Below are 26,805 nucleotides of genomic sequence, written 5' to 3'. Positions count from 1 at the left end.
TTAACTGTGATTGATTAATTACAAAGGCTATAATTAGCACTACACGGTGAAACATTTTATTCGAGTCCCACCATGAGTCTAGATACATACAACACACTGATGCAGATCAAGGCAAGGCAAGTTTACTTATACCGCGCATTTCGTACACAAGGCAACTCAATGCGCCTTCAGGTTTATATAGCATTAAAAATGCAGTTTCTCTCCGTTGCTCTTCAGTCCATCCATTTCTTCCACTTTCAGTGACTGCACTGCAACGGATAAAAGAACAGGTTTAGAGACAAGTGAAAAAGAAAATGAATGTCCTCTATGGGGCAAAACGGGGGTGGAGTTAGAAGCCACCGATCTTAATACGGTTGCGTTCACATGATTCAAATATAGTTACACAAAACTAAACATGTCGATTTTCTAAGTGGATAAAAAGAGGTACTATATTGTCGGGCGTAATGACACCTTAGGAGCACTTTGATGTCTACGCAGTAATATCTTCACTTTAACTACTCACGTAACCGTATTTAAATAGGGGAAACGTGGAAGAGCTTGATCGCTTCTAACGTCACCCCCGTTTGGCCCCATAGAGGAGAGGAGGAGAGGTTAAATACTAACAACATCTTTGGTCGTTTTGCGTGACTGACTCGGCAAAGCTCAGGTAAGAACATATCTTAGTATGGAACACTGCAAAAAGTCATTAACTAGATTAGTATAAACATCTCAATTTGAGCATAATAATCCAAATTTTAGTTGTTTTGACTAGGTAAGTTGTTCTTGGGCATTTTTCCTAGATTATTTCACTTGTTCTGAGATGTTTCTGACTCGTTTCGATACATTTCGTTCTTATTTCAGGTCATTGTCTTTGCCAATGGGGTAGGAAAAACAGTCTTATCTCATTGGCAATTTTACTTTCTTATTTCAAGCGAGATTTACCTTCGAGCCAGTCTGAAACGTCCTCAAACAAGCAAAGTAAACTTGGTCCGATCAGGAAAAATGTCTAAATTAGCGAAAAACGCTTAAAACAAGAAATATTTCCTCAATTCAAGTCATTTAAGACAATGCTTGATATTTACTTTTTGCAGTGAAAAACGGTGGCCTGTTCCTTTAATCTGAGGCGTCTCAACTTCTATGTAACACTGTAAATCTTTGCTCGGGCAAATACTTTAAACTAGAAACAGTGGCTGTTACTCAGTAGGGAGATCAGGTCCTGGTATCAAACATCAGAGCTGATCTTGAAAAATACGATATCAGTGATCGATTTTAAATACTGAACTGAACTGTCAGCTTTGTCATGGTGTCTTTACTTTCCATCATGGTGGCCTCTACAACTCTCCACGATCATTTGTTTTGTAGGTTTTCTGGTCCGCAGTGAAAACCTCCCAAACAGTTGGTCCTGGAGCGTCCTGGAGACCTCTGTGATGGAAAGTAAAGGCGCCATGCTGACCACTCATACAGCCGCTGGATCACTACATGGTCACAAATGTATATATAATATATACTCTTTCCACATAAAAAGTTGATTAATGCAACTTAAACTTAAAAAACAAATTAAAACAAAACTATTTAAAACAACAAAATAATATTATCCTCTGCTGGAGTGAACACATGTCTGTATTTTAGTTATGAAAGGCTGTTAAAGAATAACGGATATAATTGTAATGATTGTTAAGTTACATTCATATAAACTCACTACATAAAAAAAACTTTTCATTACAGTCATGTAGCCGAAGATATTTAGTCCAGAAAAGTCCAGTGATTTGTTGATAGCTATATTTGGTAATGGATCTGTAACATTTTGTTTGAAAGAAAAGACAAGACTTTTTCCCTCACAGCTGCCACTTTAAGAAAAGTCTCTTGGCATCGGATATCGGCAGATACTCAAACCCCCAGTAACGGCATCGGAAGCAAAAAACTGGATCGGTGCATCTCTAGTTTCTAGCCCACGATCCCAGTTAATTTCACATTTATTGCTTATTTCCCACAATGCTTTAGTAAACACTTACACTTACTTCAGCGAGTGAACAGAATTTCCCCTCCTTTGCCAACTTTTGCCAGTAATTCCGCCTTCTTCCTCTCTTCTTCAAGATACTCCACTCGTTTTTGCCATCCAGCGTCATGCTTGTTCCTCTCTGTCTCGATGAGCATGTCGATGTACTCTGGAGCTGAGAGGGGGTTTGGCTTCAGGGCGATCGCATTCAGTCGATTTATGAAGCCCATGGCCTCACGCACCATCGCGCTGACTTTGTCCTTAAACCACTGGTAGTCTTTCTTCAGTTTTGACACTAAATTCTCTGTTGTTTTCTTCTCTTCGGCCCCTTTAAGATAGTTCTTCTTTAACTCGTCAACTGTCTTCTCCTCCGTGACTTCTTTGTACTCAAATCTGTATTTCTGGTTGTAGTGTTTACTCCAGTGACATTTGTCTTTGCACTTTCTGCAGTTTCCATCTGGACCTATTGCCCAGCACCCTGCTTTAGCCGCATCGTCTGCTATGAGGCACGGATAATGGCAGGTGTAATGACAGACCTGGCAGTTGGTGATGTAGTTCCCCGTTCCAGAAATGTCCTCCTGAAAAGGCTTGGTGACCTTGAGAGAGATCACAAAGTCCTTATTTCTCTCAATCTCTGCCTCGTGCTTCTTGATCTGATCTTCTGTCTGCTCTATCTCATCAAGCTTGGCCAATCCTTCCTTTACTTTCCTTTCTAAATCATCCACAGATTCCTCGAGCCGCTTTCTTTCTTGGAGCACCTCTTTTGTCAAAGTCAGACTCTTGGGCTCGATCTTTTCTAAAGCGTCAAAGAAACTCCTCATACTTGCTTTGCCCATGTTCCAGAACATCTCATTAAAGCCCCCAGAGGTTTGGTTTTCAGCAAACACTGCCGAGTTGTTGAACTTATAATGAGCCGGCAGGCCATCTTTGGTTTTGGGACATGGGACCTCTGCCTTTGTTATCGCTTCTAGAACGGGAGGAATCTCACCATCTGCGAAAGTCACCAGAATCCTGATGTTCTCTGCCACATCGCTACCAAAAATGGAGAGAACCGAGTCAAACACATAGCGCTGTGTTGCGCTCAGACGAGCGAGAGCAGACTGGACCACAAAGCAGACGGCGTGGATGTCATTGACCCCAAAGTTATTGGAGAAGAGGTTCCGGATTTGCTCGGTGATCTCTTGGTCTCTCTTGATGCCTCTGGTGTCCCCAAAGCCTGGCGTGTCGATGATGGTGAGAGAGTAGTCGATCATGAATCCATCATCAAAGTTGACTTTGTACACGGTCACCTCAGACGTCTGACTCTCTGCCTGAGATTTGGCTTTCTCAACCACCAGTTTAAAGCGGTATGGGTCGGTCCACTGGACGCCCAGGATGTAGTTGATCATCCCATTGATGAGAGTGGACTTTCCCGCGCCGGTGGCTCCCATCACCATGATGGTACGGTTCTTCTTGACTGAGTCTTTCCCGTAGATTAACCTGGCACAGCCTTTGATATCCAGCTTGTCTTTCTTCAGTGGCACCTTTAAGATCTCCAGAGATCCTTTGGTTTCTATTACTTTGCACTTTTTCTGGAGCTCTTCAGCGAGGCGCCTGGGCCCCTCCGGTTCAGGGCAAGTTTTAGACTTGACTTCGGCAAGAGGTCCCAGCCCCACATCAGTGACAGCGCTCACTCTGAAGCTGTACTCTGTGTCTGGAGTCAGTCCAGTTACTACGACCGTCCCGGCCTTAGCATCAGTCTGCTGCTTCCACTGTCCTCCACTCTCACAGTACTCCAGCCTGTAGCCAGTGACTGCCTGTGCTCCACGTCTGGGGGCATAGAAACTCAGGATCACGCTGTTGTGTGTAACTTCTGCCACCTTCACTTCCTCTGGCTTTGTTGGGGGTTCAAAGTTGTCCGTGGTTTCACATCCATCTTCGTAATGGCAGATGGTTGAACCTTCATAGGTTTCATCTTTAAAACCAACAATGAAGAACTTCACCTCCTCATTGTCCTGGTTGGCTTCGGCGAAATCCCCAAACAGCCTAGCTCTCTGTGCGACTGCCTCTCGGATGGATTTGGAACTGTACCACTGCTCTTTCTCGATGTCCTTGGCTCGTGGACTCGGCTCACTTGATTCGCCGCCTTTTAGATACTTGTCTAAAGCAGCGAAATATGGCTCTTCATTTTCCAGAGAGGTGAAGACAAAACAAACGGCATTCTTGATGTCACATGACCTTTCATCCAGTTCTGTTTGTGAAGAGATGATTTCAGCTTTTTTCATCATATTTGTGAACGATTTGATAAAGTTGGCCTCTTTGACTTTACAGCTGAGCCACTGGTTCAGACAGTCGTTACTGAATGGAGATGCAGCTCGTTTCTTCAGTATCTCTGCAAGTTCTGCCTCCTCCTCTCCTCCTCCACGGATCGACGGAAGCTTTCTGGCCAATATTCTTTGGAATCCCAGCTTGAACTCGGAGCAGAATTGCATAAATGTTGTGATCTTTGTGGCGATTTGGGGAAACTGACGCACAGTAGTGCTTTTCATCACATCGTGACATCTCATTTGTAGGTCTCCAAAAAGTTCCAGAGTTCTCTCCACCTCAAACACGAGGCCTACACTGATCTGTCTCACCAGTTTAGCGGCCGCAGAGTCCAGAGACGTGAGCGGCAGCAGCCACACTTTCACTGGGACAGCCTTCTCTCCGTTGGGGCCCAGGAGTGAGGGCAGGTCTTTATAAACTTTCACTGCATCTTCAAACGTCACCGGGCTCTGGCTCAGATTGAAATCTCCATGAAATTTACAGGAGAATTTGTTGACTTTTTCTTTATCCTTATCTTCCATTTTCAGATCTCCTTTTCCCTCGATGGATATAGTGGGAATCTTATTGATCACTGCATGGATGTTTCCCTGAATGTCCAGGAGGTTTTCAGTATCAGACACTTGTTGGTCAAAGACGAAGAAGGCCTGAGCTCCGTAGAGGACGGCCGTCACCACGTGTGTGGCTAAGCCTTTCTCAAAGACGTACGGATGCTTGATGTTTCCTCTCCCGAGTTGATTCATTGTAAGTTCTTTGAACTTGGTTGTGGTTTTGTACTGCAGAGTGACCCTGGCCTGGTTTTTCGAAGTCTTCTCATCATTCAGGTATTTTGCCGAGCCATCGACAGAGATGAGTCCACTACAGAAACTAGCTTTAAGAGAAGCTTCCACTCCCAGTGACGAGAACTTATTAGAGATGGATTCAGATGCAACGATCTCAAATTCACTGTTGGGTTTAGGCCTCTCTGTCATGTCCTTCTCCAGCGCCTCATAATCCCAAAGCGTTAACCCTGAAAGAGAAAGGATCATAAATATTAACATTAGTCCCAACAGTCACATTTTTAAAATTTGCATATAAACTTGATGATGGTAAATTTACAAATCTATTGACTATTCCCCTCCTCAAACCGTCGCCTTAACATGGTGAGGGGGTTTGATCCTGGGAGCTCTGTTGTCGGGGGCTTCGTTCTCCTGTAGGGGCTTCCCAGAGACCGAGGTCAGACAAAGAGCGGTTCATTATGAGAGACAACAGGCCCGGTTAGAATCGTGAGGCCGTCCTTCACCAACCACCTGCAGGAGGCGCTACAGTGGGCTGCCCCCACGACCCGACAACGAACAAGTGAAAGAAGATGGATGGTTTTGACTATTATCCATAACTATTGGACAAATGTAGCCACAAAGCGGCGATTATTGGTCCTCCAACTGCCCTGCCCAAAGCAAGGGGGTGGTGTCACGCCCTTTGTCGCCCTCAATCTTGGATTACACTATTACTGATTCCACAGTCAACTATTGGTTTTAATGTTCTTTATAACATGTTTTTCCGGATTTTCTGCGCGTTTCACAGCCTTCATAGTTTCAGCGATTACTGCAAGTTATACTTCAAAAAGGGAGAATCCTGCTATAACTTTTGGGAATTCTGCAATTTCGTTTTTTCTGTAATTGGCCGGTATTCCCCTAATTTTTCCCATTTACTTACAATGGGGCTTCTGCAAATTTACAGTTTCAATGCAATTTGTGCATGATCAGAAAAAATCAGCAGTTTTCCAGCTTTTTTCTACTGGATTGGGAATTCTGCCCATTCATTTTAATAGGACTCCAGGTACATTCAGGTCTTTCAGCCATTTCTGCAGCTTCTGCAATTTCAGCAGTTTCAGACTTCAGCAGTTTCAAGGATTCCATCATTTTCAAGGACTACAGCCATTTCAAGGAATTTATAATTTTCAAGGACTTCACCAGGTTCAAGGACTTCAACAGTTTCAAAGATTTCAGCCTTTTCAAGGTTATCAACAATTTCAAGGATTTCCAGGTTCAAGGACTTCAAGGATTTCAGCCTTTTCAAGGACTTCAAGGATTTCAGCCTTTTCAAGGACTTCAAGGATTTCAGCCTTTTCAAGGACTTCAGCAGTTTCAGTGCCGTAGAAAATCCTGTCTTTTATGCGCTTACCATCACACAATTTCTTCAGCTATACTGTTATATTGTCAGTTAACCTTCAGAGTATTTGTATAGAAATGAAGTGCCATCGCTGTTTTACAATTGTATTTTAGCCCAGTTTAAAGGACATCATCAGTTTCAAGGATTGCAACAGTTTGCATGTTCTCCCCGTGTCTTTGAGAGTGTGCATGGGGGACGATGGATGATTAGCCCAAGGCTACAATCCGGTGTGGCTTGTTCATTAACATGCTCTGTCCCTGTCAAATAAACCAATAAACTAAATTAAACTCAAGGATTTCAACCGTTTCAAGGACTTTCACGCTCACATGCCCTCTCTGAACCTGACAAAATGTAAAGTGTTTTTTGACAATTTCTCTGCGCCCAGTTTAATTGACCTTATACATTGCAGTTTGTTAATTTATATGAACCTTACTGAGGTCATCGCTACGGCAACACTGTGTAAAATATGGCATGGGTGAGATTGACTTTTTTGACATCAGAAACACTGCTGTCTCTGCAACCGGCCCTGGACAACGCCAAAGAAAAATGGATCATTTTCAGGGAGTGCAGGGACAGGTTCTTACCGGGCACCAGTTTGTCCGCTCTGCAGTCGTACAACATCCCCAGTTTAAAGGGACGGCCGAGAGCCGGCATCTCCAAGGTTTCACTCCCCACACCTTCCATCTGCACAAACAGAAACATTATGCTGGTACATTCGTCTCAATAAGATTTATGAACAATTTTATCATTAAATTACGTGTGAATGTGGGGCATGAGTGGGTGAGAGGCCAATGGCACAATTTAGCAGCCTACCCAGGGCAGCTGTGGCTACAATCGTCATCTGTAGCAGAAATATAGTTGTTTTTCATCACTATCCTCTTACCATTGAACCAAACTGTGTTTTGGTTGGCAAAGGGCAAAGTCTCAGAAACAGGAGGAACTTCCTGTTAGTCCCATCAGCCGCTTGGACCAACCACCGACCAATCACTCTCACATGCTCCACCTTCACACACAGGTGAGGGGGGAGGGCCTTGCCAAAGGACACAGTGGCAGGGATTAGAACCGGCAACCTTTCGGGTCATAAAACGACCCGCTTTACTGTCTGGGCCACCGTCATGGTACGATGCAAATGACCATAGACTGTATATGTAAATGAACAGCTTCTCCTCACTCCTCCCTGTTTACCATAATGACCACGCTCATGGGGGAAGTCATGGCGGGTTTACAGACTCCTCCTCCCCAACTCTGACGAAGCATGTTCCTAAAAAGGGCATAAGGGCGGGATTTTCACCGTAGACTCGGCCCTTGCGTGACGTGTAGCTCGCGCTGCTCCAACGCTAACAGTCTGACGAGATTTTGAAAATTCTTTGTATGAAAACCAGCCTGGTTTCTTTAATTGTGACTAACCCAGCGTTATCTCAGAAAGTTCCAATATATTGGGACCAGGCTTTAAAATAGTTTTTAACGTGTCTAAAGTCCAATGCTTTTCAATGGGGACCAGCGGCGATATGGAGGTACTACAGCAATGGTGCAGAGCAATGGTGGACTCTGGTGTTGTGGCCAAAAAGCAGAGCAGCCAGCGGCCATTGGCGGCGACAAGTGAAAACAGACTGATAAAAACACATCATCTGTCGCTGTGACTAAACACCTCTCGCCGCGAGGCCTTCAGTCTGAAAGAGGCCTCATTTTACTTAACCACGAGGGAGAGGAGTGACCATGTAACACGTGCACATACGTACGTGCGTGTTGGCGCATTGACAGGTTGATAAGCGATGCCTGATCGTTGTTACTTGGCTGATTGAACTTTGGAGTAAATGCAGTTGGAACAATGGCAGACTAGGGCCTACAAGGCACTCGATGTGTGAAAGACGTCCACCACCTCCCAAAGGAAACACATTCAGTGAGAAACATATGTTTACAGACACTTCATAAAAGAGACATTTGCATTTTTGTCTCACAGTCTGACATGAAACCAGAATGAACTTCTATTTTTCTTAGGTCAATTAGAACTTTAAAATAATTTATTTTAGTCAAATGCCAGAAGAATGAGAGAGAATGTTCTACACATTTTTTTTTTAAATGACTTTTTACAAAACCAAAAGTTTACATACACTAAGATACCTTTGAACAATTTGGGGAAGCCCAGATGACGATGTCATGACCTTGGAAGCACAAGTCTGGTTCATCCTTGGCTGCAATTTCAAGACACTTTGGTTCAAACAATTATACACAAGTATTAAAGATGATTGATGGAAGTAAGTATGAAGTATTAGATGGAAATGGAAAAGAAGGCGGGTTCTGTGTCCCAGAGATGAACGTGCTGTGTCTGAAATGTGAATAAGAACAAATGTAAAAGACCTGGTGAAGATGCTGAACCTGGTCAGAGTTTGTCATTATCCAGAGTGAAACAAGTCCTGAACTGACATGGGCTGAGAGGGAACTCTGCCAGGAAGAAGCTCTGACTCCAAAAGAAACATCAAAAAACAGTTTGACTTCAATATTTGGAGACATATCCTGTGGTCTGACGGAAAAAAAGAATAATTTTTTGGTCCATAATGACCATCGTCACGTTTGGAGGAAAAAGCCTGAGAACATCATCCCAACTGTGAAATCCGGGGGGCAGCATCATGCTGTGGGGTTGTTTTGCTGTGGGAGAGACTGGTGCACTTCACAAAACAGACGACATCATGAAGAAAGAACACTATGTAGACATATTGGAGCAACATCTCAAGACATCAGCCAGGAAGTTAAAGCTTGGGGCACATGGGTTTTCCAAACGGACAGTTCCCCAAGCCTATGGCCAATGCTGGTTACAAAGTGGCTTAGGGAAAACAAAGTCCATGTTTTGAAGTGGTCATTACAAAGTCCTGATCTCAGTCCAGTTGAAAATGTATGGGCAGAGCTGAAAAGGCAAGTGCACAAGGAGGCTACAAAAGTGTCTCAGTTACACCAGTTCTGCTTGGACGAATGAACCAAAACTCATCCAACTATTGTGAGAAGCTTGTGGAAGGAAATCCAAAACAAAGGCAAAGCTACCAAATATTAATGAAATGTATGTAAACGTTTGGTTTTGTCAAAAAGTGTAGAAAATTCTATCTCATTCTTCTTGATTTTGACAAATATATACAGTGGGGAAAAAAAGTATTTGGCCAAAATCCAATAGAATGTCTATGTGAAACTGACCAAATACTTTTTTTCCCCACTGTATATATTTTACATTTTAAAGGTATACAGGAGGATTTTCACGAATTTTAGTAAAGAATCGCCTTCTCAACTTTTAAAAAAAAATGCGCATGCGCAACGCTCTACCTGCCTCCGAGGAGGAAGAATCTCCCAAAAACACTCTGGTCTTGTTTCTCTCTTCTGAAGCCTTTCTCTTCGTCTCATACACTTCGAAGACACTTTTTCTCTTGCGACCCTCTGCCATTTTCAAACGACTCGGTGCGTTCTGCGAGCAGCAATGAATGGCTAACAGGGTGGGAGGAGCAAGATGGCGGAGTGAACAATCGCAAGTGTAGCAGGGCCGAAAGAAAAAGATAAGATAAGATAATCCTTTTTTTATTGATCTCACAAAGGAGAAATTCACTTGTTACAGTCGGCGTTCAAGAAGATCACTCAGAGTTAATAAAGTGCAGCTGGTACAGAGATTATTGCACAAGTTATTGCAAAAGTTATTTTGACATCCGAAACAGTCAATTTTGAAGAACAGTCGCCCCAAAAGCCACGGTGAGGTTGATAACACTCTTAAGAGACTATTGTGAGACATTTTCTTTGAGAAAGGAGCGCTAAAGTGATACACTCGGAAAAAATGGCTAACAACCAGGATCAAGCTAGCCTAAATGAACATGACTACAGCGTGGACGGAATACATGAGGCATGTTTTGACGATTATTTTGAGATGCGGATGGCAAAACCTATGAACGACCACACTCCGTTACAGAGTCCAAATCCAAAGAAACTGAAGAGGAGAGATGACTCAGGAGAAGTGAGCATGGAAAGTTTATACGACGCTATTCACTCTCTGTCACAAAGATTTGAGGAAAGACTGGATGGGCTCGAAAGAAAGTTTGAAAACTTTGAGCAGCGCATTCAGAAAAACGAAAATAAAAATGAAATAATTCAAATCAAAGCGCAACTGAATAGGCTGGCAAAAGAGAACAAGGAGCTGAAGGAAAGACGCCGGGAAATCGAGCGCTACGGAAGACGATGGAATCTTAAATTGATTGGACTGTGCCGGAGAAGGAAGACGAAGATACAAGAGAAACGGTGATCGGTGTTCTCACAAGAGCGATTCCGATGTCAGTGGAAAAAATTCGAGACAAGGTTGATACTGTCCATCGTCTGGGCAAGAAGGATGATCCCGCCTTCACGATCATCATGCAGTTTGGCATGCGGACGACGAGGGACGAGATCTGGAGGAGATCGAGGGAGGCCAGAGTCTGCAAGGAGCTGCACATCCAATTCAGACAGGACTGGTCAAAAGAAGATCGTGAAGCCCGGGCAAAGCTGTATCCGACGGTGCAGGAGGCCAGACGCAACGGGAAGAAAGCTTACTTGAAGGAAGGGTATGCTATTATAGACGGTAAAAGAGTAGAGGCACCTTACACAGGTTAAGTAATGTCATGTATCTGTTCATTTCCTTGATGCAGTTATTTTGATTAAGGGGACTGTTACTGTTAATGTCAAAGTTGCAATCCAGGACAGATTGTTCATTCCTGCCCAAAATCCTATTTCGTAAGCGCATTTAAGAGCGTGTATTTTGTTTCATGTCTATTGTTTTTAGTTCTTTAAATGTTCGAGGTTTAAAAAATAACATTGAGCGTAAGGCCATTTTTTTTATTTTGTAAGCAAGTCAAAGCCAACCTCATTTTGTTACAGGAGACACATTCAAACAAGGACGATGAAAAATTCTGGAAGCAACAATGGGGAGACAATATTTTGTATTCGCATCGAACTTGATGGATGATTTTATTTTTTAGGTTTACAGGGAAAATTATTGATTTTAAAAGCGATGAAGCGGGTAACTGGCTAATGGTTGTGGTGGAGATATTTGATTTTAAAATGATTTTGATTAATGTTTACGGGTACAACAACAGGTCTCTCAATTGAAATATGATGGCAAAATTAACCCAAGCTATAGGGAATGGAGTGCAATTTATGGCACGGATAACATAATAACAGGAGGTGATTTTAACATAGCACCTAATTCCTGGCTCGACAGAAAACCTCCCAAGGGCTTACAACCAGAATATAATGGCATGTTTAACAATTTTTGTTTATCCAATAACTTGGTAGATTATTGGAGAGTGACAAACCCTAACACAATGCAATTTACATGGATAAACCCAGCAGATTCTAATCTATGCTCAAGGTTAGATTATTGGCTTTTGTCTCCAAATATTACTAATCTTTCTCCAAAATGTGATATTCAATCATCTCCTCTCACGACTCATCATTGTCTTATTGGCCTGTCACTCTCAATAATCAAACAAAAACAGAAATCATACAGTATCTGGACATTTAACAATCCTTTATTGCTGAATGAAGAATTCTGTAGACAGATTAGAACAATATGTCTAGAAACCCATGACATGGATTTGGCAGATATAAGTAAATGGGAGTGGTTTAAATTTCGAGTAAAGCAACAAGCCATTGAAACTGGCAAGAAAATAGCCAACAATCGTAAGTTTAAACAAAAGGAAATAGTCGAAAAGATACGTTTATTATGTGGTAAACCTAATACAACGGTAGAAGAGATAGAAGGGTTACACATGCTCCAGAAACGATTAGATGATATTTACCTGGAGAAGGCAAAAGGAGCCTTTGTAAGATCAAAAGCTAAGTGGATTGAGCAGGGGGAAAAAAACTCATCATATTTTTACAGCCTTGAAAAACGGAGACAGACTTAAAAAATGTATAACAAAATTGAACCAAAATGGAAATATAATTCAGGATACAAATCAAATAACAGAAGAAGTATGTCAATTCTACAGCAATCTATACAAGAAAAAGTTTCAGAGTGACAGTTGTGATGCTTTTATGAAAAATATAGACAAAAATGTCAAAATACTTTCAGATGAAGATAAATTACTACTAGAAAGAGATGTAACTTTAATAGAAATTGAAACAGCTTTAAGACAAATGAAAAACGGTAAATCCCCAGGCATTGACGGTTTATCGATAGAATTTTTCAAGACTTTTGAACAGATATAAAGAATTTATTATTTAACGCTTATCTCGATTGCATAAAAAATAGTCAATTATCCCCAACAATGAAAACTGGTCTGATAACCTTGTTGCCCAAACCCAATAAAGACTTATTACCATTAGATAATTGGAGACCTACAACTCTACTTTGTAATGATTATAAATTACTGGCTTTGGTATATGCTAACAGAGTAAAAAATGTCTTGATTAAGTTAATAGACAAATTTCAGTCAGCCTTTATTAAAGGTAGACATATTCATAACAATGTGAGACTAATTATGGACATCTTAGATTATCAGAGCCTTATTAACACAGAAAGCCTAATACTGTTTATTGATTTTTTTAAGGCATTTGACTCTGTCGAACATGACTTTTTATTGAAATCACTACAACTTTTTGGGTTTGGCAACAACTTTTGTAAGGTAATTAGAATGTTTTTGACCAAATATACAGTTATATTTCACTTCAATCAGGCATCACTCCAAGAATCAATGTCTCTTGTGGAATAAGACAAGGGTGCCCAATTTCACCTAAATTATTCATTCTTTGTACGCAGCTTTTGGCCTATTTTGTAGTAAATAATAAAGACCTTAAAGGAATAAAAGTTTGTGACATAGAATTGAAAATAAGCCAATTTGCTGACGATACAGTGATATTTCCATCCATCCATCCATTTTCTTCCGCTTTATCCGGGGCCGGGTCGCGGGGGCAGCAGTCTCAGCAGAGATGCCCAAACTTCCCGATCCACACACACCTCCTCCAGCTGTTCTGGGGGACCCCGAGGCGACACCAGGCCAGCTCGGAGACATAGTCCCACCACCGTGTCCTGGGTCTTCCACGAGGCCTTGTCCCACTAGGACATGCCTGGAACACCTCCCGCGGGAGGCGACCAGGAGGCATCCGGAACAGATGCCCGAGCCACCTCAGCTGGCTCCTTTCGACGTGAAGGAGCAGCGACTCTACTCCGAGCTCCTCCCGGGTAACTGAGCTCCTCACCCGATCTCGGAGGGTGCGCCCAGCCACCCTGCGAAGGAAACTCATTTCGGCCGCTTGTATTCGCGATCTTGTCCTTTCGGTCATTACCCAAATCTCATGACCATAGGTGAGGGTGGGAACGTAGATCGATCGGTAAATCGAGAGCTTTGCCCTCCAACTCAGCTCCCTCTTCACCACGACAGACCGATACAGCGACCGCATCACTGCTGACGCCGCACCGATCCGTCTATCGATCTCACGCTCCATCCGTCCCTCACTCGTGAACAAGACCCCGAGATACTTGAACTCCTCCACTTGAGGCAAGGACTCCCCACCGACCCGGAGAGGGGAAACCACCTTTTTCCGGTGGAGAACCATGGCCTCAGATTTGGAGGTGCTGATCCCCATCCCGGCCGCTACACACTCGGCTGCAAACCGCCCCAGTGCGTGCTGAAGGTCCTGGTTTGTTGAAGCCAACAGAACAACATCATCTGCAAACAGCAGAGATGAGACTCTGAGGCTCCCAAACCGGACACCCTCCGGCCCCTGGCTGCGCCGAGAAATTCTGTCCATAAAAGTAATGAACAGAACCGGTGACAAAGGGCAGCCCTGGCGGAGACCAACACGCACCGGGAACAGGTCTGACTTACTGCCGGCAATGCGAACCAAGCTCCTGCTGCGGTCATACAGGGAGCGGACAGCCCTTAGCAGAGGGCCCCGGACCCCATACCCCGGACCCCATACTCCCGGAGCACCCCCCACAGGGCACCACGAGGGACGCGGTCGAACGCTTTCTCCAAGTCCACAAAACACATGTGGACTGGTTGGGCGAACTCCCACGAACCCTCGAGCACCCGACGGAGGGTATAGAGCTGGTCCAGTGTGCCACGACCAGGACGAAAACCGCATTGTTCCTCCTGAATCCGAGGTTCAACTATCGGCCGGATCCTCCTCTCCAGCACCCCGGAATAGACCTTACCGGGGAGGCTAAGGAGGGTGATTCCTCTGTAATTGGAACACACCCTCCGATCCCCCTTCTTAAAGAGAGGGACCACCACCCCGGTCTGCCAATCCAGGGGCACTGTCCCCGACCGCCACGCGATGTTGCAGAGACGTGTCAGCCAAGACAGTCCTACAACATCCAGAGACTTAAGGTACTCAGGGCGAATCTCATCCACCCCCGGAGCCTTGCCACCGAGGAGCTTTCTCACCACCACGGTGACTTCAGCCTGGGTGATGAACGAGCCCACCTCCAAGTCCCCAGCCTCTGCTTCCTCATCGGAAGACGTGACGACGGGATTGAGGAGGTCCTCGAAGTACTCCTTCCACCGTCCGACGACATCCCCAGTCGAGGTCAGCAGCCCCCCACCCGCACTGTAAACAGTGTTGGTGAAGCACTGCTTCCCCCTCCTGAGGCGCCGGATGGTTTGCCAGAATTTCTTCGAGGCCGACCGATAGTCTTCCTCCATGGCCTCTCCGAACTCCTCCCAGACACGAGTTTTTGCCTCTGCGACCGCACGAGCCGCAGCACGCTTGGCCTGCCGGTACCTCTCAGCTGCCTCAGGAGTCCCACAAGCCAACAAGGCCAGGTAGGACTCCTTCTTCAGCTTGACGGCATCCCTTACTTCCGGGCGCCACCACCGGGTTCGGGGATTGCCGCCGCGACAGGCACCAGAGACCTTACGGCCACAACTACGAGCATCCGCATCGACAATGGAGGAGGAGAACAGAGTCCACTCTGACTCCATGTCCCCAGCCTCCCCCGGAATCTGGGTGAAGCTCTTCCGGAGGTGGGAGTTGAAGACCCCACTGACAGAGGGATCCGCCAGACGTTCTCAGCAGACCCTCACAACACGCTTGGGCCTGCCAGGTCTGACCGGCTTCCTCCCCTGCCAGCGGATCCAGCTCACCACCAGGTGGTGATCAGTTGACAGCTCAGCCCCTCTCTTCACCCGAGTGTCCGAGACACGCGGCCGGAGGTCAGACGACACAACTACAAAGTAGATCATCGACCTCCTGCCTAGGGTGTCCTGGTGCCACGTGCACTTATGGACACCCTTGTGCTCGAACATGGTGTTCGTTATGGACAAACCGTGACTAGCACAGAAGTCCAATAACAGAACACCACTCGGGTTCAGATCGGGGAGGCCGTTCCTCCCAATCACTCCCTCCCAGGTCTCACTGTCGTTACCCACGTGGGCGTTGAAGTCCCCCAGCAGAACAATGGAGTCCCCAGTCGGAGCACTATCTAGTACCCCTCCCAGGGACTCCAAGAAGGCCGGGTACTCTGCACCGATGTTGGGCCCGTAGGCCGAGACAACGGTGAGAGACCTGTCCCCGACCCGAAGGCGTGATGATTCCAGTAAAAAATTATGTGAAATACTTGGGCATTCATCCATCTAAAAACTTGGAAATAAGAGAGTCCGAAAATATCAAAGGGAGATTTGAAGAAATAAAAAGAAACCTAAATCACTGGTTGACTAACCTCTTGTCAAAATCAGAAGGGATTTCTAAATTGATTTATCCAAGTTACTCTCTTTATATTAGTCCACAAAACATAAGAAAAGCAAATACTATAATTTACCAATTCATATGGCGCAATAAAACGTATTACTTAAAAAAATCACAACTTGTAAAGGATTATAACAAGGGGGGCTTAAAAACAATTGATTTTGAATCTACGGTTGGAGTTTTTAGAGTAAACTGGATAAAAGCTTTTTTAGATAAACCTGATTCTTTATGGTTCCATATTCCTAAAAGTATTTTTGCTAAAGTGGGAGGTTTGGAGTTTCTTTTGAAGTGTGATTTCGAGGTATTCAAATTGCCAGTAAAACTGTCTGAATATCATAAGCAAGTTCTTCATTACTGGAAGATGGTATTTGCTCACAATTTTACACCACATGGCTCCACCTTGTGGAACAACAGAGTGATAACAATAAGTCGAAAAACGCCTTTTTTCAGAAGTTGGTTTGAAAAAGGTATAATTTTTATCACAGATATATTAGATGAACAAGGATTTTTTTTTAGATTTAAGGATTTTAAAACAAAATTCAATATACAAAGTTCAATAGGAGAGTTTAATAAGGTGTGTAAAGCAATACCAATAGCCTTATTAAATATGATACAAAACTATTTACATTATTCTAAAAGTCAAATAAATTTGCCTAAATTGCAAATAAACCAGACTCCTTTAAATAGCAAAAAGTGTAACAATAATTTTATTAGTAAAATATTCAAATGCAAACTATTTCATGATTTTGAGCAAAATGCAAAAATAAGGCACTATGACGACAAAACAACAAATAAATACATCAAATTCATGAAATGGCCAAAAACTCCTCCTAAAACCAAAGAAATGCAATTCAAAATGATAAATGGATATTATCCAGCAGCTGCAATGCTGAAAAAGAGGTTTGGTTTTGAGGTGGAGCCATGTGTGTTCTGCTCCCAGGAAGATGAAACTATTGAACATTTGTTTTTCTTTTGTCCAGTCATAAACAGTTTCTGGCAAGACGTCATGAATTGGCTGAAAACAAAAATGAAGAAAATTACACAATTAAAGTTAGAACAAATTCTTTTTGGGAATGACGACCTGCCGAAGGAACTTTTCAGAATTTATAATATCATAACAATTATGGGTAAATACCACATACATAAAAGTAAATGGCAAAACAAGAATCCATCCCGATTGATTTTTAAAATTGAATTGAGGGAGTTCTTTGCTTCTTTGAATCTTCTGAAAGACTCAAGCGATAACATTTACTCTCTATGTGAAGATGTCTCTGAATGTTTGTCGTTCTAATTTGTGGGGCTTCCATGTGACTCTGTCTTACAAGAGAATAATGTATGTGTGTGAATTGCCTTGACCTGCCTAATGGTCTGAAGTGCCTTCGCTTAATTTATTTTATTTATTTTAATTATTGTTTTCTATTTTCTTATAGAAATGTTGTTTTATTTAAATTGTATATTTCCCAACAAGAGTTTTTTGTAAATAAAAAAAAATAAAAAAAATACAAAAAATGAATGGCTAACAGCGTAACTCACATAGGCTTGAAAGTGCGCATGCACAGAAATGAACAAGGGGCGAGCGCGCACGACGGCCTTACGTAGACATATCACCAGAATGATTGACAATTAGGACGACCAATCGTCTTGATGATCCACCCGGAAATAGAACATCCTCCGCTATACCTTTAATTGACTTTAATTGACAAAAAAAAAAGTGAATTCTGGTTTCATGTCAGACAGTGAGAAAACAAATGCAAATGTGTCTTGTTATGAAGTGTCTGTAAACATCTGGTTCTCACTGTATGTGCACTACCGTTCAAAAGTTTGGGGTCACCCACACAATTGTATGTGATCCATGAATTCTTGTATGTACGAGCCTTCATTTCTCAGAGCAAGAATTAAAGTCAAGTTTCAGTGCCATTTTGAGAGTATATTCAAACTCACAAACACTTCTGCTCTAGATGCTCGACTAGCTTAAAGGAAGGAGAGTTTTTAACTTCTCTGTTCAGTATAACAGTTCTCAGCTATGCTAATGTAATTGCACGAGAGTTTTCTGGCCATTAATTAGCCTTTAACACAATGTACCATGAGAAGAGTGATGGCTGCTGGAAATGCGCCTCTGTCCACCCACCTTTTCTTGCTGGAGCATTTACCACATGAACAATGTCCTCACTGTATTTCGGATCAATTTAATGTTATCCTCATTAAAACAAAAACAGTGCTTTTCTCCCACAAACAAGGACATTTTAAACTTTAGACCCCAACAATCCCCAGAGCTCATTTCACATCTGTATTTTCACTCTCTAAAGCTTTGCATCCTGAAATTAAAATTGTGCACGTCCAAAACAAAGAGTTTACTCACCGCAGATGAGCAGGTCCTCTGGTCCTGTGGTCCTGTGGTCCTGTGGTCCTCTGGTCCTGTGGTCCTGTGGTCCTCTGGTCCTGTGGTCCTGTGGTCCTGTGGTCCTCTGGTCCTGTGGTCCTGTGGTCCTCTGGTCCTCTGGTCCTCTGGTCCTGTGGTCCTGTGGTCCTCTGGTCCTCTGCTGCAGACGGAGCTGAGACTGTACGTGATGTGATGAAGACCCGCCCTCAGACCGACAGGCACCGCTCCCTCCTCGCCCCGTCACTCCCCTCCGAGCTGGGCCAGGATAAGGGTGGACACTCAGGGGTGCCCGCCCACAGGGTCAGGGTTAAGCTGATTGGTTGATATATGTATGACGTTTCACTCTCATGACTTGCGACTATTATCCGCGTGCCCACAGTCGGTTGAACAGATTTTAAAAAGTTTTGATTTGATTTCCTTTTTGTTTTTTTTGTTTTTTATTGAACAGTTATTTTAATGTTATAAACATTTATGCCAGGGGTTAAGCAAAAAAAAAAAACATAATAAAGAAATAATAATAAAAATAAATACAAAATTAAAAAAAAAACACACAAAAATGACAGAGGCAGCCATTAGCAGCAGCACCCAAAACAGGTTAAAGCATCAAGAGTCTTAACAGCTTTAGGGTTTGAAGAGGAACGTATTGATTCTTTATATTGCACCATTTCGAGCAAGTAGAGTTTAAAAAGGGGATTTTTACCGGAAAATTTACATTTATGAATGTGAAATTTTGCAAAAATAATAAAAAGATTTATCACATAAAATTATTTTCGTTTAGAGCCACAGGGATTGTAAAAACCAAAAAGCACATCAGAGTATGTAAGTGAAAAGTTATTAAGGATATAAGTTTGTATATAACGAGTAAAGTTTTTCCAAAAAGCTACAGTGAAGGGGCATTTCCAAAACAGGTGGATGACAGTTTCATTGTCCTGATGACAAAAGGAGCAGCTACAGTCCTTGTGTAGAGATTGCTTTGCTGGGTAGCACCTGTGGAGCAGTTTAAAACACACATCCCGAAATGTGTTTGTAACCAGGTATTTAGAAGGTAAAGTCCATACAGTGGTCCATTTGATATCAGGTACAAACTGCCTCCAGTAGTGAATGACATAAGGCACAGTAGCAATATCTTTCTGAAGTAAAGCTCTAATTTTTTTGTTACTCATGGAAGGACTGGATTTCCTTTTTGTTGCACTGAGCACGCCTGCACTTCCTGACGTCACGGCGTTCATTCACACCGCCGTGTTTGTCCGTGACCTGGAGAGTTCACCTCTGACCTCTGACCTTTACACCGACAAACCAACGACGGCCCGTTGTTTTATTCAGAGAAAAGTTAGATTGTTTCGTTTTGTCGTATGAAAAAGAAATGAGAAACGTGTGTTACGTAAAGGAGCTAAACCCAATTCATTTATGATTTATGATGATGAGTTACATCCTGGTCATCAGAGAGAGAGAGGAGGAGGCTTGTCCAGAGGAAGGAGGGGTGAAAATGGGCCCTTCTTGTCAGACGCACCATTTACTGGAAATGGAAAGTGAAACTGAACGGTTGGACTGAGATCGTTATCAGAGAGAAAACAAAAACCGTTTCTCTTTCAGTTTGACTTGAGTGCAGAGGGGATTTTTCCTGTAAATCATTTCTGTTCAGATTAGAGTGGGGTGGCCTAATATAAAACGCTTTTTGCTTTGGTGGTGGTTGTGTAAAAACACTATAAAGTAGCACTGGTGGAAGAAGTAGGCTACTCAATATTCTAACTTAAAGGTGTATTATGCAACTTTTTATGAAGGTTTTCACTCCTGACGGACCCCCACACCAGAAAACCTACAAAACAACTGATCCTGCAGCGTTGTAAAGACCACCGAGATCAACCGTAAAGATGATAAAATTGTACTTTTTACTTGAACTGTTTACTTTGTTACTTTCCATCACTGTAAAGTAGATACAACATTTTACTATTTAGTTTTCTAGTTTGCATTTTCAAAAGTCTGGAAAATATGGTTTTAAAGACATTGGTCTCATTTTACCCCCAGAGTCGGGGATTTGCATTAAACATGATGAAGTCTTATTTTTTACATTTCAGTGTTTCCCATTAGCAATTTTACGCAAAAAAAAAAAAAAAAATTCATAAGCTGCTTCTGCAGATTATGACATTTTGTCTCTAAAACCCTCAAATAATTGAATGTAAAACTGTATCTCGTTTAGATTTGCTGGTCTCTACTAGACCCACAACTACCAAAGCAAACACAGTTGCAGTAGTTTGTTATTCGTTGTTTCTTATGAACCAGAGGCTTCATTTGCCCCGAGTCAATTTACCCCATTTTTTTTCTTTGAAAATACCAACATACATTTAAGAAGAAGTATAATTTTATACCAAACAAAATGACAAACCAACATAAAAAACATAGACATTGATTGTATTTTTTTTTTTTTTATGATTGTTTTTTTTTCAAGCCAAAAAATCACTTTGAGTCATGAAAACACCTTTTTCATAAAAGTGGGTTATTTTAGACATTTTTTGTCTGTAAAATCAAATCATGTAAAGATCAAATCCATAATCTCACATAAAATATAACGGTGGTTCAACTTCCCCACTCTCCCCGACGCCGCTCCTCTTCACCGGGCCCTGGCAGTGGCTCTTGTGCAGCACAAGTTCAATAAAACAAAGATGATTAACTTTGTGACAGTTTTTGTTTCCTGTGGACGGTCCCGTCATGACAGACCTGAGCCATAAACCGTTAGGTTCCGTTTTTGTGTCACTTTTTCACGGCTGTTAAAATATCATAGATGAACATTTTAAAAACATATCACATAATTGTTGATCCACTTCTGTTCCGCAATAAAACCACTTATAGTATAAGTATATAAGTATATAAGTATATAGTACTTTATCAAGTATGAAAGTATTTTTGAGCCAATATAAAGAAGAAAAAAGCCCTCACAAAATAGCTTGTTTTCCATATAAAAAGTGAGCTTTGGCAGAAATTGATTTACATTTTAACCTCTTACTTTAACCGAGTGCATTTTCTCCAGTTCGGCTTTCCCCAAATCTAAGCTCAAATGGAGCTTACAGCCTATAGGCCAGAGTAGCACCTCATTTGAAAGCTAAGACCTACAAAATTAGTCTAAACAAATCTTTTTCCTCGCATTGCGTTTTTGTCGCTTTCAAGTCTCGTTTTTAGATTTGGTTAAAGCCAAACTGGAGAAAATGTGATCAGTTCCAAAGATCAGTGACAACTTTCATTTTATGTGAAGCTGAGCTTGTTTTCTCCTCAATGTTACGTTATTGAGGTTCACACGAGGGTAAGAGGTTCGTCATAAGTCGGTCTGTACAGGGTCATGTGAGGGTCGTGACGGGGTCATGTGGGGTCGTGACGGGGTCATGTGGGGTCGTGACGGGGTCATGTGGGGTCGTGACGGGGTCATGTGGGGTCGTGACGGGGTCACGTGGGGTCGTGACGGGGTCATGTGGGGTCGTGACGGGGTCACGTGGGGTCATGTGGGGTCGTGACGGGGTCACGTGGGGTCGTGACGGGGTCATGTGGGGTAGTGACGGGGTCATGTGGGGTCGTGACGGGGTCATGTGGGGTCGTGACGGGGTCACGTGGGGTCGTGACGGGGTCATGTGGGGTCGTGACGGGGTCATGTGGGGTCGTGACGGGGTCACGTGGGGTCGTGACGGGGTCATGTGGGGTCGTGACGGGGTCACGTGGGGTCGTGACGGGGTCACGTGGGGTCGTGACGGGGTCATGTGGGGTCGTGACGGGGTCATGTGGGGTCGTGACGGGGTCATGACGGGGTCATGTGGGGTCGTGACGGGGTCATGTGGGGTCGTGACAGGGTCATGTGGGGTCGTGTGGGGTCATGTGGGGTCGTGACAGGGTCATGTGACAGACTGAGGCAAACAGAGGTTTGAAAATAAAATTTAATTGAAACTTGTACAAAATGAAGAATTAGAAAAAACAGCTCATGGAGCTCAACCATTGGACCGTCATCAACTTAAACCAACCAATCAGAGCGCAGCGCAGACCTCCGCGTCCAATCAGAGCCCAGTACAGAGTCTATTGTCCAATCAGAGTGCTGTGTGGGCGGGTCAGCGGCGGATGGGCGGGGGCAGCAGCGTGGAGGCGGACACTGAGTCTGGGAACAGGCCGTGATAGGTCGGCAGCGGCACAAACGCCGCGCTGATCATTTTACCTGAAACAAAGACAAAACATTATTATTCTCTGGACTTTCTGTCTGCTGCTCCAGCTCAGCTCCAAAAACCCCGCCCACAAACAAAGCTTTTTAAAAAGGATTTTTCTTAATATTTTTGAAATTGGCAAATGTTTAGGTACAAAAATGTATGGGGTCATTTCAGTCTCTCGTTATTATTTTTTTTTAAATGGATTTTTCCTATTTACAGAGAAAACGTTACACACATTTTCTCCACTGCGACTTTAACCAAATCTAAAACTTCTTGATCAAAGCCTCAAAACAGTGACGAAAACGAACATACAAATAACAAATAAAAAGTGATGAAAAGGCAAAAAAGAGGCACAAAAATGTGACAGAAAAGCAACAATATAATCAAAGGCAAGACGACAACGCCGGGGGAAAAGCAATGAAGAATTGCACAGAAACATGACCAAAAAAATGCAAAAGCAAGACAAAAACGCTTCAAAAATGAGACAAACACAACGCGACCAAAAGTCACCATTAGTTTTGTAGGTCTTAGCTTTCAAATGAGGCGCTACTTTGGCCTAGAGCCTGTAAAGTTTTAGATGTGGGTAAAACTGAACTGGAGAAAATGTGCACGGTTAAGGTGAGGGTAAGAGGTTAAAAAGGTAATAATGTAAAGCAATTCATGGAACATTAATAAAAACATAAAGAGGAAAAGGTCAAATGTTAAACCGTGTTCAGTTTGACGACATCATTTAGTTTGAGTCTTTTGACAAAAATGTCATTTAATTTTGAGTAAAAAAATGATCTTCAAATTTAGTCGACTAAAGTTAAGACGAATTTAGTGACCTTTGCATTTATAATATTTATTATAAGTGCGTCACTGAGTGATGAAAAATGACCTGAATGAGCCTCTGCTTCAGCGCCATCTAATGGCAACTATATTTGGTGGACATTTCTATCATTACATGTTTGAATCAACAAGCCACAGGTGTGTTTAGTTCTTCCAGGGCCACGTTTTTCAGTTATGAATGAATCAAGTCCACCTGCAGGGTCAAAATCTCCAATCATCTGGACCTCGCTCGAACAAAACACTTTTCTGGCTCAGGCCGTTCTGGCTGAAGTTCCCACACAGCTCGTCTCCTACTTTAAGATGAGAGGCCTGGAGCCGCAGAAGCCACCGAGCCCCAAGTGAAACTCCCATCAGCCCCTGCAGTGGCGTTGGGTCCAACACGGCGCCCGACGCAGACGACAACAGCTGCACGTGAAGAACTACCACTCCCTCCTCTCCTCCAGCTCTGGCTGTTCCACTTTCACATTCAGTTTCCCACAGACCTCCCAGTTATGAACGTCAGAAATAACGGTGGATCCAGTCCCAGAGACGACCAGTTCAAAAACCTAATTATTCTCATCTAATACTCTTAATTATCTTTATTATTTTAGTCAGTCATGTTTCTGTGACTGAAACGAGGCTCAAACTAAAGTCAAAGTTGTTACTGTGAGTTAAACCTGCACATATGTGGGTCAACTCCTAAAGACTAAAGAAAAAGTCAAAAAGGGACTAAAAACATGGACTTTCACTGCACAAAGAAGAACTCTGGGCCTTGATTAGATATTAATGAAATCTGAATCATACAAATATAAAGTAAACAACAGAAACACTGAAACACCTCTGTCTGTGGGAAAAATGCCAATCATTCCTTTGACTTCACCTTTTCATATCGACCAATCACAGAGCAGCTGAAGTCTGGCGGCCAATCAGACGCCAGGACAGCGTTAGCACTTCTGTTAGCTTTAGCGCTCGCCACTAACTGCACTTTCCACCTGACAGCTTTAACACAAGACGCCTTTAACTCTATGCCACATTAAACCACTGCTGCCTTAGCGTTAGCCTTAGCATTAGCATTAGCTTTACTAGCTTTAGCAAAGGGACCTTTTTTATTGTGTTTGTGCCTTTATAACAGTACCATGTTAACGCCACATTTAAACATTGTACTTGTTTTGTATCATGAACCACCTGATGCTGGATTATTAGAAGAGGTCGACCGATATATCGAGCCGATATTTGGGCATTTTACAATATCGATTTTGGCCGATCACTTTATCACTAGGGCTGGGTTTCATTAATCGATTCCTTTGTATAGCCTGATATCGATTCAAAAAACCCTAAACCGATCCAAGGGCCGTGTGTGACGCATGAACTATGTTTATTTCAATCGACAAGAACTTTGGAACTAAATGAGACAGAAACTTCTTCCACCGTTCAGTTTGAGCTCGTCCCTCTAGCCTCCAGGACCAAAGTTATAGCTTGGCAACAAACAAGTAAAGATAAAAAACGGCTTTTGCACATGTTTCCTTGTCCTGCAAATCTTCCAAACAAAGGTTTAGTCTGGACAGCTTCAGTGTTAGTGTCACAGTGGCAGCCATGTTGTTTACTTTACGCACATGCAACAAAGCTGCTTTTTAGCAAAGAGGTTTAACACTTGATGGGACATTATCTACGAGAAGCAAGAAAACAAAACTAAGACCAGGACTTTTAATACATGTTTTTCCCATGTGACGTCATGTTCAACAAAAGCACATGATTAATGTTACTGCACTGGGTTCATATTTTTACTCATTTACCAAGTTAGTTTCTATTTGCAGCATTAGTTCTTCTGAGAATGTCTTCCGTATCCAAGTCAAATCGGATCTGTGTGATGTCCTTAACTGAATTCAAAATCAATCAAATTGAATCGTGAATCCAATCGGGCCGTTGTGAAGAGAATCAAATGGATCCCAGCCCTAATTATCACCCAGAGAAAGACTCTGTGGGTCAGTATGTGCAGATGCTGAAGCCCCTGTATCTGTATCGGAAGCAGAAAACCTGATCGGTGCATCTCTAGTATCGACTGTAGAAGAATGTTTTTAATAAATCAGCCCTATGCCTCTAATACAGCGCCCCCTGCTGTCACAGTTTACACTTTAGAAGCTTCATACAAAATCTGCCAAAAATGTCCACGGCGTCTTTAGAGAAACTGATATCGGTCGACCTAATTATTCTGGATTCTTGCTGTTTTTGCTGCTTCTAAACTTTTGCCAAAAGCCGCACTCGGGACCGAGGAGTTTGATGTGAGTCCAAGACGTTGCACTTTGTTTATTTTTATATTTGAGCTGTTTCTAAAGCAGGAAATAAATAAAACTGAAATGAAACTGAAGCCTGTCGTGTCATATTTATGCAAAGTAATGTCTTTTTATTCATGTGTTTATACAGTTGCCTTTACAGTTTCACCAGTGTTTCTGCTCGGTTTATTCCCCTCGTCGTCAGCAGTGTTGCCACATATTACTCAAAGTAATCAGACTACTGATTACCCCTTTAAAAAGTAACTTAGTTATATTACTTGTTGTTACTTTATTGTAACGAGTTTATTTAGTGTTGTATTTTTACTATAGTGACATCTACTGTAGTTTGGGTGTCTGACCACTAGGAGGCACTACATTACTGCTATTGATCAGTCTGAGTCACTTTAATGCTGCTGTTCACCTGTGGATAAAGACATTTCTCACAAAGACTCCCGCTGTGTGACCTTAGATCATGGCACTGACAGTAACCGCCTCCTCCTCCTCAGCTGTTTGCTTCAAAATTCATCTCTTTCTTCTGGAATTTAGCAAAAAGAAATAATTTTAAAAATCCCACTTGACTTAAAAAAAAATAAGTAAAAGTTCATTCTGGTTTCATGTCAGACAGTGAGAACAAATGCGAATGTGTCTTTTATAAAGTGTGTGTAAACTTATGGTGCTGTACCTTGTTAAATGAAACTTTTTTTTCTTTTAATTCACTTCTTTATTGTTTCAGTACCGGTAAATACATTCATAATGATTCATTATCCACTGATCACTGGTTGACAAGAATCTTATGCATAGCCACAACAAAGTATAAACCAACATAGCAGAGATACTTGAATAGAATATTAAGTTTAAGTATGAGAGACAATAAAAAACTTTGTATTAACTACTGAGACTATGACAGAAGGTACGAGCCGATAGGAGGAAGAAGAAGAGCAACTCCACAGCCTTCAAAGTTACAAAAGTTGTTAATGTTACTTATAACAATGTACATGAACTGCATAAGCCTGACTATCAGTTTGGGGCATAGATACAATAACAAATTAA

The 26,805-nt window shown here is 42.6% G+C and overlaps 1 protein-coding gene across 1 annotated transcript; it reads right to left on the bottom strand.

The window, feature by feature from the left end:
* Nucleotides 1–215: 215 nt before the first annotated feature.
* LOC306962825 (uncharacterized protein) lies at nt 216–7,111 on the bottom strand (the record flags this gene model as incomplete). The annotated part of the gene is made up of 3 exons (XM_079556131.1): nt 216–248; nt 1,998–5,285; nt 7,012–7,111. The coding sequence occupies 2 exons, from the start codon at nt 7,109–7,111 to the stop codon at nt 1,999–2,001; spliced, it is 3,387 nt and encodes a 1,128-aa protein (XP_079412257.1). The 3' UTR covers nt 216–248; nt 1,998.
* Between the last annotated feature and the right edge of the window lie 19,694 nt (nt 7,112–26,805).

The sequence above is a fragment of the Gobius niger genome (assembly GCF_951799975.1).
Source record: "Gobius niger genome assembly, chromosome: 5".
NCBI classification, from domain to species: domain Eukaryota; kingdom Metazoa; phylum Chordata; class Actinopteri; order Gobiiformes; family Gobiidae; genus Gobius; species Gobius niger.
Note: the sequence above shows the minus strand (reverse complement) of the source record. Positions and strands in the feature narration are given on the sequence as shown.